Raw genomic sequence first — 17,446 nt, 5'->3', positions numbered from 1 at the left:
ATATATATATATATATATATATATATATATATATATATATATATATATATATATATATATATATATATATATATATACACACACAGTAATTAATTATTTCAGTTTTAGTTACTTTAGCAGAACAAATTATGAAATTAATAAAAATTCAAATGAGAAATGTTGAGAAACTACCTGAGATACAATAAGGTGGTTTTTTTTTTTTTTTTTTTTTTACTGTATTTCATTTCAGTCAAAATATATTTCAATTAAACAAAATATATATATATATATATATATTTTTTTTTTATTTAATGGTTTTAGTTTATTAGTTTGTATATATCATGTCTTAGTTATATATATAAATAGTACTAAACAGCTGCCAGTCTATTCTACTGTATATTAACATTTAAAGCATGTCAAATGGAACTTCAACTTTTGTTTTCCTCTTGAAAGGACAGAATAATAATACGGCCCATTTTATTGCTTATCTTATTGGATCAGTAGAGAGAGATTTGACAAATCAGCTGATAAAAATATAGTTAGATGCCCGACACCTCTCACCATAGCAACAGTACTGACAACCCACATTACTGAGTAAACAGATCCTTAACCAACCTAACTTTACCATATTACATTTCATAAAGTCAGTGGGAGACACCTGTGAAATTCACAATGTAGTCACAAGATGATGACTTCTAATCGAGCTTGTACTTCAGGCCACCGGATCAGAAATCGTCAAGTTTGTGGCATCACAACTAATTGACATACAACCCCCTATACATTTACATATAAACATCTATTCAGTAACTATTCAGCGAATTAAAACCGCTCTGATAAACAGAGTGAGCTCCTGCTGGTATGTTGAGAGTAGCCAATCAATCATAGCAGAGATCATTTTCAGAAGTCTTAAAGCTACAGGAAGGTTTTTGCACAGGTTATGACAACACTGGATGTATAAATGGAGATGCAAGCTTTTATGTCTCACCTGTATCCTCTCAGCTGTGCAGGACACACCGATACTGCAAAGTCAATCACATAAACACTGAGTTGCCAACTACACAACATGTTTTCACTCCTATGCTATACATACATGACAGACAAAAAAGTGGTAACTTGATATTCTGGGGATTCTGTTTTATATTTAGACAATATTTTGTTGAGTGTGATTATGTGTTAGTACTTTGGCTGGTTTAGGCCGAATGATGGTTAGTTCATGGCAGTGACAGAAATTAACTTTTTCATTAGGAGGTGATACTTGCCACCTTTAATTGATTACAGAATAATTTCTACCTTTATAACTTTTTGCTTAACCATATTAAATGTACGCATCATCTTTTATGCAGAATTCTTAGATTTAAGTGATAAATTCCATTAGAATAAAACGATGCTATGTTATAAATAAAATAATCTGTATACATTACATTTATTTGCCACAGAAGCTACATTTCAAACAGCATTATGTAACAGCAGATGTATTTATACTGAATAAATAATGCTATATTAGATATGATAGAATATTAATAAGTATATTAGTATATGCATATGTAATACGTTATTAATATTCATATTTTGAATATTAATAAATGAAAGGAAAAAAAATAGAACCCCTAGTAAGCGGAGGCAAGTCATTGTCTTAACGAGTGAATCATTGAGTCATTCACTCAATTGATTAGTTCAAATGGCTGATTCATTCAAGAACAAAGCAAGTGACTGTCTTTATGAATGAATCATTGAATCACTAATTTGTTCAAAGACGCTGATTTATTCAGCAACAAAACACCACTGGTTCAAAACACCAACGGTTTTGTTACTGAAACAGAGCACAAACAGACAATACTGTACCTGCACAATATTAACTTCTTACTCGACTGTTGCATAAATCAGTATCACATATGTAATCGTGCTGATATTAAAAAAAAAAAAAAAACTTCATAACTATATTATACAGAAATAAGACAAAAAGACTTAGAGGCATATTGAATTCCCAGGTCATTCAACTAGCTTAAATCATGCTGTGAAACTGTGCACTAAAGGCGTGTTTCTGTTTGTTTTTTTGCAAAGTGAATGACATACTCAATAACGTCAGCTTCCACATTGCTAAAACAACAATTACGATTTTAACTGTAGACGATACATATCGCACACCCAAAGAACCTAACCTAAACCTAATCCTTCTGCAACCATTTACAGTAGATTTATCAGCAGAGCAAAATATCAATGAACTCTTTCACTACATACACAAGGACCTTTTCAAAGTAATCACAGCCAACAGTGGACACACACCGTCTCCTTGTTTCTATGAACATTTGTGTAACTCTGCAAACATGTGGCTCATTTGGCACCAAAATACTTCCTGCTCTCAGCCAATCATGTGTCAACATATATTACCAGATGTCATTCAAGTTCAGATGAAAATATTCAGTGTTGTCTTTCCACCAGCTCACACACACACACACTCACACAATGAGTTACATATAACTATGTCCTCCTCCTTACAACAGAATTCTGATTCTCAGACAAGCTAAAGCAAAACTCAATTATCTGAAGCAGACATGAGTGCTTGTGTGTGTGTGCGTGAGTGCTTTCATCTGCTCCAGTCAGAGATGTTTCACTTTAATATCATGTATTTTAATGCACATTCTTGCATGAAAAATTTAAGCCTTACGCAAGTCTGCAAAGTTGGACAGGCTGCATTTCTTTTTGGCCTTAAACGCACATTTGAGCATGTACACTGCACACATACAATATTATTCTATTTCTCATAAAGTATTCAGCATTGCAGAGTTTGATTCAATTTAGTTAATGGAGGTCAGAGAACATCTTACTTTTTGTAGTAAAAAAACAAGGTCCAGTTCTCGCCATTAACAAACCATTAGCTATGACTTTTGTCTCAATAAACTCCTAGTTTGCTGCTTATTAATAGTAAGTAAGGTAGTTGTTAAGTTTAGGTAATGGGCAGGATTAGAGATGTAGAATATGGTCATGCAGAATATGTGCTTTTTAAGTACTAATAAACAGTCAATATCTTAATAACAGGCATGCTAATAAGCAATTAGAGTTAATAGTACTATACTAAAGTGTTACCTTATGTTCTTTTTACTATTCCATGAAACTGATAAATACTGCTCTGACTGTAAATACAGTTTGGTGATTTTAAAGAAACTGATATTTTGAGTTTAGGTGCATTAAACTAATTAAAAATAACTGTAAATACATTTAAAATGATACAAAAGATTTAGATTTCAAATAAATGTTGTTCTTCAAAATTTCTGCTTATAATAATGAAGGGTTCTTGAGTGCCAGATTAGCATATTAGAATGATTTCTGAAGGATCATGTAACATTGTCTTTCATTGTAATGATTGATGTAGTAAGCCATCTGTTTAGACTTCGAAAAGCTGCTATGGGATGTTTTGTTGAAAGCCAGGGGACGCACACACACATAATGAGCTGTTAATGTGATCGGCTACATATATGTCAGCATCAAGTACCGTTCAACACCACACAATAAAACAGACAATGTAAAAATAAAGAAGTGGAACAGGCAGGCCTAGATCAATGTTCATGCGAGATGAAGCCTGAAGTCGCCACTACCTGAGATTTGACCTTAGATGAGAATCTCTAAAGATGCCCAGTTGAAAAAGCAGCAGTAATCCTATCAAAACATTTATGTACTGCTAAGACTGATAGAATGTGGACAGGTTGCATAAGATCAGACGCTTAAAATAAATAAAATAAAATAAAATAAAAACTTTAAAGGTTTAAAGTGTTTTGAAAGACAGATGTGAGCCATATTTATTATGGCACAACAATGCACTGACATGAGAAATGTGTGCAAAGGCATGCTATACATGAATAGAATTTAAGAATAGATGTTAGTAAGAACTGTGCATGTGTAAAGAGGAGTGTGTACAAAGGTCTGTAGGTGCAGCGTGAAGGGGAGTGTGTATGTGTGTGACTGTCATGTGAATAAGAGGCAGTGCATTCCTTCACGCTGAGGCGTGTAATCTCTCTGGAAACCCCACCTCTGCACTGAGAGAAGCCGACTATCAAAGATCAAGTGTGTTTGATTCTGATCGACCCCCGTAAAGACCCTATCCGTCAGTCTGATGACTGAGACCATACGGACACATCAACACCCTCATTTCTCACTCTCATTTATGAGAGGTTTATCGTGCAGGAATATATTTCAAACATATTGCTGCTCAATTTGTGTTAAGATGCTAAAAACAACCTTCAATCAATGTGTACAGCTACATGCTGCAGTTATGATACATGCAGTTTTATGACTGGGATATACCAAGGAATAAAAAATGGCTCAAAATTTACTTACTATCAGGCCATCCAAGTTGAAGATGTTTCTTTCTTCATTGAAATAGGTTTGGAGAAATGTAGCATTACATTACTTGCTCACCAATGGATAATCTGCAGTGAATGGGTGCCATCAGAATAAGAGTCCAGTAGCTAATAAAATCATCACAAAAATCCACACAACTCCAGTCAATCACTTATCGTCTTGCGAAGTGAAAAGTTGCATGTTTTTAAGAAACAAATCCAGAGAAGCAATCCATCCCCTGTTTTTTAAATGCTCTCACTTTAAAATCCACCAACATGTATTTGTTTACAAATGCTTTCACTTGTAAACAGTGTTTGATATGTGCATTTCTCTTCTGATTAAAACTAGATGACTTTCTCCACTAAAGTACTCATATTTACTCAGAAGCAATGGTTTGAAGTTTAAAACCACCCAACTTATCAACAAACAAACAGATACACACTACACAAGATGATAATTTATACACTATAGACATGTGGATTTTTAATCTATAACCAAAAAATCTTTATCAGCTGTTTGAACTCTCATGACGGCACCCATTCACTGCAGAGGATCCTATGGTGAGCAAGTGATTTAATGCTAAATTTCTTTGAATCTGTTGCAATGAAGATACAAACTTATTTACATCTTGGATGGTCATACACTGGTAGTTTTGCTCCAACAGGTTCCAGAAGCATTTTTAGTGATTAAGTATAGGCTAACCCTTCAAGACAGAAATTCTTCAATCTCTTATCCCTATATTGTGACTACTTACTTGCATAACTTTTTATTTTGAATCAAATATTGTAATGTGGTTCAACTCATGCTTTTTTTAATGGTAGTGGGCGATCTGTGTTGTGCTTTATAAGATATGCCAACAACCACAAAGGGGATAGGAAACAATATTTTAACATCCAAAAAAAAATTATAATAATGTGATGCACAACAAAAACTGTACCCAGTTCTTTATGAATTGGAAATGTCAACTTTTATATGGAATGAAGGGTCTCCTGGTGGCTCAAAGTTCCCTAACATAAAGCATATCTTATCCATACACCTCCAACAAAACTTGCACCTTGGACCTAACTGTACTGGTACAATGTATCTTCACCAAAGTGATGCTATGGAAATGTTTGACCAAAACAGTACAACCAGTGTATGATTATGTGAACAACTGGGGGTCCACAGACTTCTGGGATCCCTTAAATTGGCACAATTTATCTATATAAAAATTATAGACATTTCTTACATAACATAAAAAGTAGCTTATATTTCACAAAATGTATTTCTAAAGGCAGCTATAGATTCAGTAGATGAGTGTTAAAGCATCAGTAAACAAATGCAAATCTCTTTGTTGGACAAAACAATAGCTGAAAGAATCCAGGACGAGGCAAAGCATGTAAAAGTTGTTAACTGAGAAACTAGGTCAACACTACTATGAATAATGTTAATGTTATTACAGAATTTTGCATTTTTGTACTGAGGATCCCTGAGCTGCCTGAGAGTCTGATGTACGTGATCTTTTGGCTAAACATTTAGTATACTATTGTTTCTGACACTCTCTTGGTAAGATTTCAGTGTTTACGTCCCTGTTTCTATGTCAAAGGTCATGGATTGCGTGACCCTGTGCGCCCCGGGTCACCATCCACAACGGCTCAAACTGCTACAGCAGATCGACTCTTTTAAAATTGGTTAAAGCAAAACTCCTACAATTACTTTCTCTCTTCATCACATTTATCTCTCACATCTGACCCATAAACACTATTTCTTCATTAAGCACAGCACAATTTCACATCCACAAGTTTCCCATTAACCTTGTTCTGAATTTCATTCATATTCTCGGTTCCATTAATGCTCAGCATGTTAACGAGCTGTCATAAAAGCACAGCTCTCAAGAGCCACGATCTGCATGATTAAATGTTTTCAGAGCCATGTGCTTTATACGACTTACTAGATATTGCTATCTTTACAGACTGGTTGTTAAAATATTCCAGACTGATGATGGAAAGAAATAAAAAGCATGTTAAATCCAAAGGGAAGATCTGCATGCTGCTAATATGCAGACAAGAGCATCTCTCTCTCCCTTTCTGTGCGTGTGTGTGTGCGTAAGTGGCTCAACCAGCTGGATTTAAACATCAGTATAAGAATGACTGAAACAAACTGAATCAGACAAATTAGAATGCAGTTTAGTTCAGGAGACTCTACAAACATGTGTGTTTTGCTGAAGGTAAACGCACGTACAGTGGTTGGACCCGCTCCAGTGCTGATGTCTGATGGATGAGCTGAAGGGATGGGGCATCTTGTCCGGAATCAGACATCCTCTGCTCTGATTATAGTAATCCATCATGAGGAAAGGGTTCACATCCACACTCTCATACATGATCAGGTCGGACTCGATTCCTCAAGACAACAGCTGATCCACGACTGTACACTTCACATAGAGCTTTAACACAGAGATGGATCCATCCCAGATATTCCCAGAGGAGATCAGGAACTACAGAAGCGAGTAAAACTCAAGCTGAAGCGCTTGTGCATGGTCAGAGATCAGTCCAATCAGTGTCCGCTGATACACTTTTTGCAAAATTATAGCCGATTCGCATACAGGATCAACAATGTCTCAAAAGTGCAATTTCTAAAGAGTATATGTAGCCTATATATTTTAGACCATATATACTGTATTTACCCCAAATCTTGATCGGTTAATACAATAATAAAATACAGAACGAACGAGGCATCAGTAAATCCGTCAAATGTCCAGTGTTGAGCGGTGAGTTTGGTCCAATGTTATTTGCTTAGCTCCGATTTAGTGATATGATTATTTTGTCTCGTTTGTGTCTCCGTGATGCCATAAAACTCGTGAAGCGATATTAAACAGGATCCTTTCTGAATGTTAAGTGTCCTCCCGATTATAAACAGCATGCAAACGTGCGTTTAATGAGCTTGTGTGCGCGTGTTATTAATCCGCGCGGTTACCGTGTGTTCACGCGCTCGGAGGTGCTGAGAGTGTGAGAGGATCTTGACCCGAGTGAGCAGCAGTCAGTAGGTCCCGCCCATTAATGATGACGAGGCGAGTGACTGCGTTCTGGCCACGCCCACATCTAAATATCTGCCCGCGTAACGTCTGTCTCCAAAGCCCCGCCCACATTGCGTCTCTATCACTTTTTGGAAGTCAAACTAATTAACTAAAGATGACATGTAAGTTTTTAGCTGGCAAAATAAAAATAAAATAATAATAATAATAATAATAATAATAATAATTTTCAAGTGTCTATTATTTCAATACTTTGGGCTTTTAACTCCCCAGCTATTCATTCATTAATTAATATTACCTGACAGGAGCTTATTAGGTGTTCTTACCAAACCATTCAATAGCCAGTATGTGCATATGTGTATTCAGAAAGTTCTTTAAAGTTTTCATTTAATTAAAAAAAACTACCTAAATAAATAAATAAAATAATAAATAAGCAAATAAATTAATAAACAAACAAACAAAACATTATAATACAACACATTTGGTTAACAAAGTCCATGATCCAGTCTTTATTCCAGGACATACAATGAAAGTATAAAATTTAGATAATTTTGTAGTCGATGTGCTGAACTAAATGTGCCATATATTTCAGAATTTCAGTTTGTTTTATATCTGCAGGTAAATTGACCAAATAAATAACTAAGTTACTTAATTAAAATTAAATAAAAAACACATTTGTGACCCCGGACCACAAACCAGTCATAAGTAGCACGGATATATTTGTAGCAATATCCAACAATACATTGTATGGGCAAAATTATTGATTTTTCTTTTATGGCATAGATTATTAGGATTTTAAGTAAAGATCATGTTCCATGAAGATATTCTGTAAATGTCCTACCGTATCAAAATTTTACCATATCAAGATTAGTAATATGCATCGCTAAGTACTTCATCTGGACAACTTTAAAGATGATTTTCTCAATATTTGAATTTTTTTGCACCCTCAAATTCCAGATTTTCAAAGGTCGGCCAGATATTGACCCTCCTTGACGAACCATACATCGTTGGAAAGCTTATTTATTCATAATGTATAAATCTCAATTTCAAATAATTCACCCTTATGATATATATATATATGGTACTACAACGATGTGTTAAATATCTCAATCCTTTAATAATAGATTTGACATTTGACTAAGTCAAGGTTACTGTTGAAATCACTATATTTGCAGCAGGGATCTCTGAGACCCCAAACAGAATAGAAGTCAGTCTGCAGATCATGATCATTAAAAACACACGTAAGTTGTTTTTTGCTTTACTGAAAGCAAAACAGCTTGAACCAATGGTCTAGTTCAAAATTACACATCAATGCAAAAATGACAAGTTATAGTCAAAGGACTATAAAATAATGCATCTTCAAAACTCATTGTCAATATTTCACAATTTTTGAATTACATAATGCACATCCTCTTGGTCCTTGGTTTCTTAAACCAACTTCAGAGTTCCTCATTCTCAACTAGTTTGGCCCTTCTCTAGTTCTTTCATGGATTATTTGTCTCTCAATCCATTGCCGTTTTACTAATTTGCCTAATGTTATGCGGCTGAACTTTTGCTGAACCCATGAAAGCAGTCAGCCTCACCTCTCAATGACCCACTCCATGACACCGATTCGCTTCCATGCCTTTCTCATCTGACATCACACAAAGGCGTTCCACCTTGTTCACCAGCCTTGCATAACCACACTCAGCAATAAGAGCGCTTTCCTTTGAATGATGCGCTGAAAGTTTCCAGAGGAACAGCCTCAAATGAGTCACAAAACAACAGCAACATCTTGGAGGTGGCTCAGTAAACTTTTGTAAGTGCATATATCACTCTTTCCACTGAATTTCCAGTTTAATCTCAAAAGCTGATTCAAGAAAGTGTCCCCCAAAAGTGTTTGGATACTAAATGTCATTGCATTAAATAACAAAACACAAACCCAAGTGGAATTCATTTTAAATAGTTTTCATGCAAAATGTTTCACAGAAAGGTTTTTAAGCCTGACATGATAAACCAACAGATGGACAGTTTGAAATGAAGGCAAGATTTTGCTACTTTGCGGATCATGGTCCCATTATTGCAGGGGCGTCCAATCCTGCTCCTGGAGGGCCAATGTCCTGCAGAGTTTAACTTCAACCATCTCCAACACATTTTCCTACAAGTTTCTAGTGAATCTGAAGACCTTGATTAGCTGGTTTAGGCATGTTTAATTTAGAACAGAGCTAAACTCTGCAGGACAGTGGCTCCCCAGGAACAGCCCCATGCATTATTGGAACACACTCCATTGTTAATGTGATGATGTAGATACGCTGTTAAAATGCTGTGAACTTGAGTGAAACTGACTTCATAAATCTACTAAAAATCACTGCAACACTAGCTGATTAAAAGTCACTGTAAAAACTAGTTTTGTTCTGAGAAAACCTCTAGCATCATGTTCGCAGATGTCATCAGCTTTGATATGTATTTACGTAATGCAAAATAATACAAAACATTAAGTGATCACCATGTGTCCACTGTATGCTCTGAATGTAGGTCAATAAATAACAAGTGTTGTGTACTCCTGAGTCAAATGTCACAGTGATATCTAAGCAGAGGGTGAATATAAAACTGTTTTAATGCAGTACCTGCTGATAATTCAATTTAATTCAATTCAAGTTTATCTGTATAGTGCTTGTTACGATACAAATCATTGCAAAGCAACTTTACAGAAAATTACGTTTCTACAGTATTTAGGAGTAGCTTATCAGTGGTGACTGTCAGTTTATGTGCATACGGCAGAAATGTTCAGAAATATCAATGAAAGACGTAAACAAACAGACGATTAACACTATTAACAGCAATTATGCAATCAAACTTATAGCCAAATGTGGTAGTTCTGTATGTTGTCTCTGGGTTAGCATCGTCTGAGGTCATCTGAGGGGTTGGCATCATCTCTTCTCAGGTGTTCTGGATCCAGACTGGAGCTTGTGTAAATCCTAGTTACCACGGGATGTAAATAGCAAAGATAGCAAACTCAGCATTCCTCTACAGCACTTTCCCTCCTCCAGTCTTTCAGTACACTGAAACCTGGACCACTCTACAATCACAGCAGTTGAATGCTAGATTAGTTGTAAGCATGTATTTCATTTATGCCTTGCTTTATTTGCAAATCCAACTGGTTTAGTTGTTTGTCATTATGGATTTCCCATCATTAAACAGCAACAGCTACTAGTCACTCAGCCCTACATACAGTACGGTTTGGAAAATGGATGAATTATTACATAAACTTTGATTTAATCAATTAATGCTTAATGTTGCAACCCACCCAGTGGCTCTTACAGTATGTGAGGTAAGTGAGTGAGTTTCATTTAGAATGAACTTCATCAGAAAGAGGAAATTTGGCGTGAGGTTTTGTAACTCACTGGGAATGATGGGCAAAAAATGTAATTGTGTTGTGTGAAAAATTTCAATACTGAGAAATGTGCATTTATCCTAAACCAATTTCTTCATTTGAACCTCATTTACACATTGCAGGTTACATAAGCAACATGCTCAAAGCCTCCCCACCCCCATGCCAGACCAACCAGAGTTTGAGTGTGGTGATAAAGGGGGAATAAGGGGGTAAAGGTGGGTTTATGGGCCAAGCTAATGGCAGTAATTGTGGATAGTACCTTTGAGGGTGTTAAACTATTTTTATAACCCACACTAAACTATATTATTTCCTGGAAGTTAGGAAAGGTGCCCTAAACCAGGACAATAGCGTTTGGCCTTTAACAGGACACATAGGTTGTTGCCAGCCACATGCAGCTTTTTTAAATGCATTAGGTTGGTCTTTTCAAGGTTGCTGTCACTACCCAAATTAATTCTCAGAAGGACTCTCCCTGGACAAGAATAAAAAACAGAAATAAAAGCTTGCACTGATGTTGAACTGAGACTCCTGGTAGACCACAAAATTATTATTTATGCCGAGACAAATCTTAAAAGCCCAAAACCTTTTAAAAATTCATTTGGTTAACATGAATTGGGGGCTTGTCCGGGATCTTCAAGCAAATTTTAACTTTTCAAAAATCAATCTAAATTTAGAATCTTAAAATTAGGAATTAATCTGATTAAAAATAAATCTAAGATGTTTCTATTTTATGTATATATGCATAATATCTTGTAAAAAGTAGAACTATCATCATTTTCCATTCTAAAGTGAATGGAATGTGAACAAGTGAACTTCAAGACTATTTCATGACTTTATGGTAATATAACTGCGTTATATATGTTTCCTCAGCAAAACAGTCTCAGAATTGATCTTTTCTGTTTAAATGCAGTAACAAGAACCATTTCTGAGGCATTTTGTACTGTTTGAATGACAAATTGGAGTAGTTGCAACATCATTTGGGTCTGATTTCCTCCAACGCCCAGCGCTTCTAAGCGTCACACAGTTTGTGTTGTTCTAATACCAATAAATCCCTCCTCAAACCAAACACAGCTTTTCATCTTTTAGTGCAATGCCAAAAGGAGGAAAGACTGAGGAAACTCTAGCTGTGAACTATGTCCGTAGGGATGAGCTCTGAGCTAGTCTGCTCTTGGATCATTGAGCTTGTGCATTAGATTTTAAGACATGGTTTAACTAGGCAGGATGACATCAGGAATCTGGGATTGGTGATGTGGGAACCCTTTTTAACACATAAAGAACTGTGAGAAGAAAGTGAAATAACTAACTGTTATTGTAACTAATAAATACTCATATTTGAACCAGCACCAGAGTTACTGAGGTCCTGGATATATTTATAAGTAAACTAAACTAACATATATACCAACCAAAATAAACTAAACCAAAATAAACTTCAAAATGGGAAGGAAAAAAAATCTTTAAAAAAAAAAAAAAGTTTCTGTAATTTGTTACATTTTTGTTTTTGATTACAGTAATAGCTCTTACATACAATAGATTATTAATTATAATCTATTAATTATATATAGATTATAATAGATTAATTATAACAATATCTTTTGGGAGGATTTTTATTATTATTGTAAAGTCAAGGACAATATTATTTTAGTATCTTTAAGATTTTACTTTACTTTACTTTAAGATATCATTGCAGTGGTGGGTGTTTCTTTTTAACGTTCCAAAACACGCTAAATAAAGTGCATGCATCCATAACAAAACGTGACTCACATGGCTCTGGGCCATGAATAAAGGCCTCCTGTAGCGATTCCATGCGTTTTTGTTAGAAAAATATCCATATTTCAAACGTAATAAACACTTTTCTCTCACTTCTGCTGACTGTCGTACGCAGAAGGCGTTCCGGCGGATGACATAGGACGTATGCGGTGCACGCGCATACTTTAGAAAAGGAAAACCAGTCTCCTCTTGGCTTATATTGAAATCCTCTGACATTTTTCTTTACAAATCCTCAGTTTGTCCTTCTAATTCATGACCGGCGTTTTGTTCCGTTCCCTTTCCACGTTAGTCACTAATCACGCAATGCCAACGTCCTACGTCATCCACCGGAACATCTTCCGTGTATGTAATATGGCGGAAGGGTGAGGGTAAGGAAGTAACAGACCAGTTTTCATTTTTGGGTAAACTAACCCTTTAGTTCAGGTATTGGGTAAAATTAGAGATGTAGAATACATTTATTTTAATGTTTATTTTAAATAACAAAAATGTGGGTTTATTTAGTTAGAGAGTTAACGACAGTATACCGAGACAGCCACCCACGGCTAACAATAACTATTGTTCTTAAATGTTTAATAACTTTTGAACAGCTAATCCTATCTGAATGCTTTAAAAAAAATTTAAAGTGGAGATTTACCTTTTTTCGGAGATATCTATATAGATACACATATAGATATGTATTTGTCTTATTTTAATATTCAGAGGCTCCGTAGTGTACGTGATTACATCATCACATTTTGACAACATTGATTCGTCAGCCAGCGGATCGATCCATTTATATTATGTATATTATGTAAACAATAATTACATAGTTCATAAAGATCATTAACACTATTTTTTCTGTTGCACTCAACAGAAGTTGTTTTGTGTGTAGTTTGTGAATCATTTGCACTGTTTGTATTTTTGTTGCAGAATACAATTTGTGCAATTGTATTCACTAAATAGCTAAATAGAATTCACTAAATAGAATAGGCCTTAAAAAATAAAAATGTAGGCGTGTCAAGTGGCCCAAAAATTTCTAGGTCTTTAAGGGTTAAAAAGTGGAAAATGGCACGTACAAATACCTTCCTCTTACACGGGAAAGTGAGAATGTTAGTAGTATTGGAGCGGGTCATCAGAACATCAGTAAGTGCATCAAAGCTGTAACAGGCAGTTTAACAGGGTGGTGTGTTTCATAAATCTACACAAACAACAGACCTCCACATGGCCTCACATCGCACTTTTATTCTCTCTGACCCATCATTCCTCAAACACAGAGAGGCATGGCCCCTTTAATGTGCCCTATAGAGCACGCTCAGGCATTTATGGCACACGCTGCAGCTCTGGCAAGAGGTCTTTATGGCAAATGGCTGATGTACAGCAGCCATTACATGCTGTAATGAGCAATATACACCTTTAGATAAACAGACTTTCCTTGAAAAAGCATATGTCACAAATGTAGCCCAATTACACTGGGTATTAAAGGGATAGTCCATCTAAAAGTGAAAATTCTATTATTTACTCACCCCCATTGTCATTCCAAAACTGCTTTTTTTCTACACACACACACACACACACACACACACACACACACGCACACGCACACGCACACACACACACACACACACACACCTACCCACACATGTTGGGTTTCCATGTTTTATAGGGATATTGTATAAACGTAATGGTTTTCATACTGTAAAACAGTTTTTTTTTTTTATCCCCTTACCCTAACCTTACCCCTAAACCTCATTGAATGTGTTCTGAGAAATCATACCTGTATCTGTGATAGATGTAGATGCTGTAAAAAACAAAAATAAACTGTACTAGCATAAATCTGTAAATGTAAACACACACTATTTGGACAAGATAGGTTTTCGAAAAGATGTTTGAAATATGAGAATCTCTGTCATATCAGAAAAGAGAACTGGAGAGAATTGGAATCACTTAAGTCAAACTAAGTTTGTATTGTCTGAATGTGAATGTTATGGTTAGATCTGATTTTTTTATCTTACGTTTTCATGCATGCAACCTCATAAAATAGTTACATTTTCTTGTGAGATCAGGTTGAATGCCATCATTACGGACTGTAATTTTGCAAAGAAAGCTATCAAAAGGTCTATATTAGAGGTCAACCCTTATCCTAGAAATCTATTGTCTTGCATAGTTTAATCAAACACGCCTGAACCAGCTAATAAAGGTCTTCAGGATTGCTTGAAAATCACAGGACGGTGTGTTGAAGCAGGATGGAAATAAACTTTGAAGGACGCTGGGTCTCCAGGAGCAAGATTGAAAACTATAATGAAGGTGCATCATAACAGAAATTTAGCTTTAGTTACAAAATAGTTTAATATAAATGAGGATATGTGGGAAAAAAATAATGTACCGCAGTCACAGACATTCCTGTCCAGAACGGGATTAGATTTCTTAGAGGACGCCCAATTTAGCTGAAAAACAAGTCTTTTTTTTTTCTTTTTTTTTCAAGATTGTGTGAGACACAGACTTTTTCAATTCAGATGGGATTAAGATCACAGAGTACGTCTGTGAAACATGAATCTGACCTCTTGGAAAACCAGTTCTGTCCAAATAGGGCTATAGTCGGTGAGAAAGAAAAAGAGTAAGATTCTGGGTTTACTTTAGTACTGTTTCACACTGATCTGGTTAATGTGGCGGATTCACAAGACGCTAAGATTTCTGAAGCTCTAGCACGTTCACTTTGTCCATTCATCCATCTATCTATTGCAAAGTGGCTGTAAAAGCCCATCCTCGTGATGCTGAACTGGGGTAAGCCAACATGCTGTCAAGAGCAGTGAAAAAGAAACACTCTCGGCTTGAGTGCTGCTGGAGAGGATTAGACCATTGTGAGAATTGGATGGGGGGAGAGGGTCACTTTAAATGGATTTCTTGTGTGTGGATTTACCCACCACCACCCCCGGACACCCCCGACACCCCCGACATGACATGCACTTGAGATTGGCCCCGGGTCATGGAAACACATCTGATACACAGCGCACAAACTGTAAGTGTGACAGAAGCCACTTTTCCAACAGGGGAAGCAGAGCTGGTGTCCAATCTGCATCCTTTCCACGAATTTCCACAGCAGAAAAAGCAGTTCTGGGTCAGAAAAAAAGGGCTCCACACCGACCCACTAAAATCTGCTAGTCACGAACCAAGAACCACTACAGTCTGTCACCAAGTTTCACTTTTCGAAACAGGAACGATCAATCTGGAAAGACTGATGCAAAACTAGATTGATCCCATTATAATCAATGAAGTTGCTGTTTTCATATGTGTCACATTATGCAACGACTTAGGACACTTACAATAAAATCGTTATTTTTTTATATGAATTCATATAAATTTTATTTGTTATACATCGTGCTACATGAATTTAAATTACTAACTTGATCATAAGCCTGTTCTACACAATCTGCCACATGCCTACTGCCAACTAATTTATAGTTTATATTTTTTAATATCCATCCATTCATTTTCCATATCGCTTATCTTATCAGGGTTGTAGGGCTTTTCAAAGACCTTGTAGTATAATTCTAAAAATGCTCACCTTCACGTCTATTTGCTTATAATGTTTTTTTATGAAGTGACATTATATTGTTATTCATATTTCAGGATGAACATTTACTGAACCTAAGCATCTCAGATTTACTTTACTGACTTAAATGTTTATGCATTTATAGAGAGAGATTCATGCTGTGAATGAACTGAGAGATAAAGCACGCAGGGCCTTCTACGCCATAAAACGACAATGTCCTATAGAAATCCCTATTAGAATTTGGATGAAAATATTAGAATCAGTAATTAAGCCCATTGCCCTCTATGGCAGTGAGGTGTGGGGTCCACTGACAAAACCAAATCAAGATTTCACCAAATGGGAAAAACATCCAATTGAGACGCTGCATGCGGAACTCTGTAAAAATATATTACACGTGCACCGGCACACAACAAATAACGCATGCAGGGCAGAATTAGGCAAATATCCTCTAATCATAAAGATACAAAAGAGGGCAATTAAATTCTGGAAACATCTGAAACTCAGTGACCCCCAATCATATCATTATATAGCCCTGCAATACCAAGAGATGAGCAAAGAAAGCAAGGCCCTCCCTCAGCTGATCCAGAGCTTCAGTCCTGATGCTTCACTAACTTCTACCGATGCTCTGAATCACAACATCAGAATCAATCAGATTACTGCACAAATCAAACAGAACTACATCACTCACTGGCAAACCCAAACACAACAACAGAGTAAAATGCAATGCTATTCGGCCCTAAAGAGAGAGTACAGTATGGCAGAGTATCTGTACACAGTGTCAGATAAGAAACTGAGAAGCACGCTGACCAGATACAGACTCAGCGGACACAAGCTGATGACAGACACAGAAAAACATGGCTGCCACCGGAGCAGGGATTCTGTTCACACTGTGATCTGAATCAGATGGAAACAGAACTGCACTTCCTAACAGAATGCTCCACATACATGGACATACGGACAGTGTTCTATGATAAAATACAGCAGATCCATCATACATTTAAAACTCTTTAGAACCAGGAGAAACTGCCGTATCTGTTAGGAGAACACAAGAACTGCTGTGTGTTTGCTGCTCGATATGTGTCTGCCTGCCATGATATAAGAGAAAACACTCAACCTGCCCTGATCTGATGTTTCCAGCACAAGTAGATTATATTATGCCATATTACTGTATTATATTACTTAGATGTATATTTTTCCTCTGTAAATCTAATACTATATCTTACTTTATTTTATTTCTAACTTATTCACTTACATACACTAATTCATTTTGCACTACATACTTAATACTTTTTATGTAAAAAGAGAGAGAGAGAGAGAGAGAGAGATAAATTATGTTAAAATGTATAGTATCAAACATGACACATCAGGCTTTTGAAGAATGTGTATTTGTATTTTTAATTAAAAAAAATCTCAAAACTTGTAAGTGTAAATAAAGAATGTGATGCGCTACGTTTGT

General features: G+C 35.9%; 1 protein-coding gene across 4 annotated transcripts in view; it reads right to left on the bottom strand.

Annotated features, from left to right (window-relative positions):
• Nucleotides 1-17,446, bottom strand: part of LOC109054073 (retinoic acid receptor alpha-A) — a 128,908-nt gene that overhangs the window by 25,801 nt on the left and 85,661 nt on the right. Inside the window, exons 1-2 of one of the 4 annotated variants that reach the window (XM_042735175.1) lie at nt 6,535-6,653; nt 965-998 (exon numbers count right to left, since the gene is read on the bottom strand). The exons of 2 other annotated variants lie outside the window; for them this stretch is intronic. Coding sequence is in view for 1 of the 2 variants with exons in the window: in XM_042735174.1 (XP_042591108.1) it covers nt 6,535-6,673 (139 nt within the window). In the remaining variant the exon portion in view is untranslated. Of the gene's footprint in view, nt 1-964; nt 999-6,534; nt 7,341-17,446 lie in introns of those variants that run through there. One more of the 4 variants, XM_042735174.1, reaches the window with a different exon arrangement.

Source organism: Cyprinus carpio, chromosome B12 (genome assembly GCF_018340385.1).
Source record: "Cyprinus carpio isolate SPL01 chromosome B12, ASM1834038v1, whole genome shotgun sequence".
NCBI classification, from domain to species: Eukaryota; Metazoa; Chordata; class Actinopteri; order Cypriniformes; family Cyprinidae; genus Cyprinus; species Cyprinus carpio.
The sequence above is the reverse complement of the archived record's forward strand: the minus strand, read 5'-3'. Positions and strand labels throughout refer to the sequence as shown.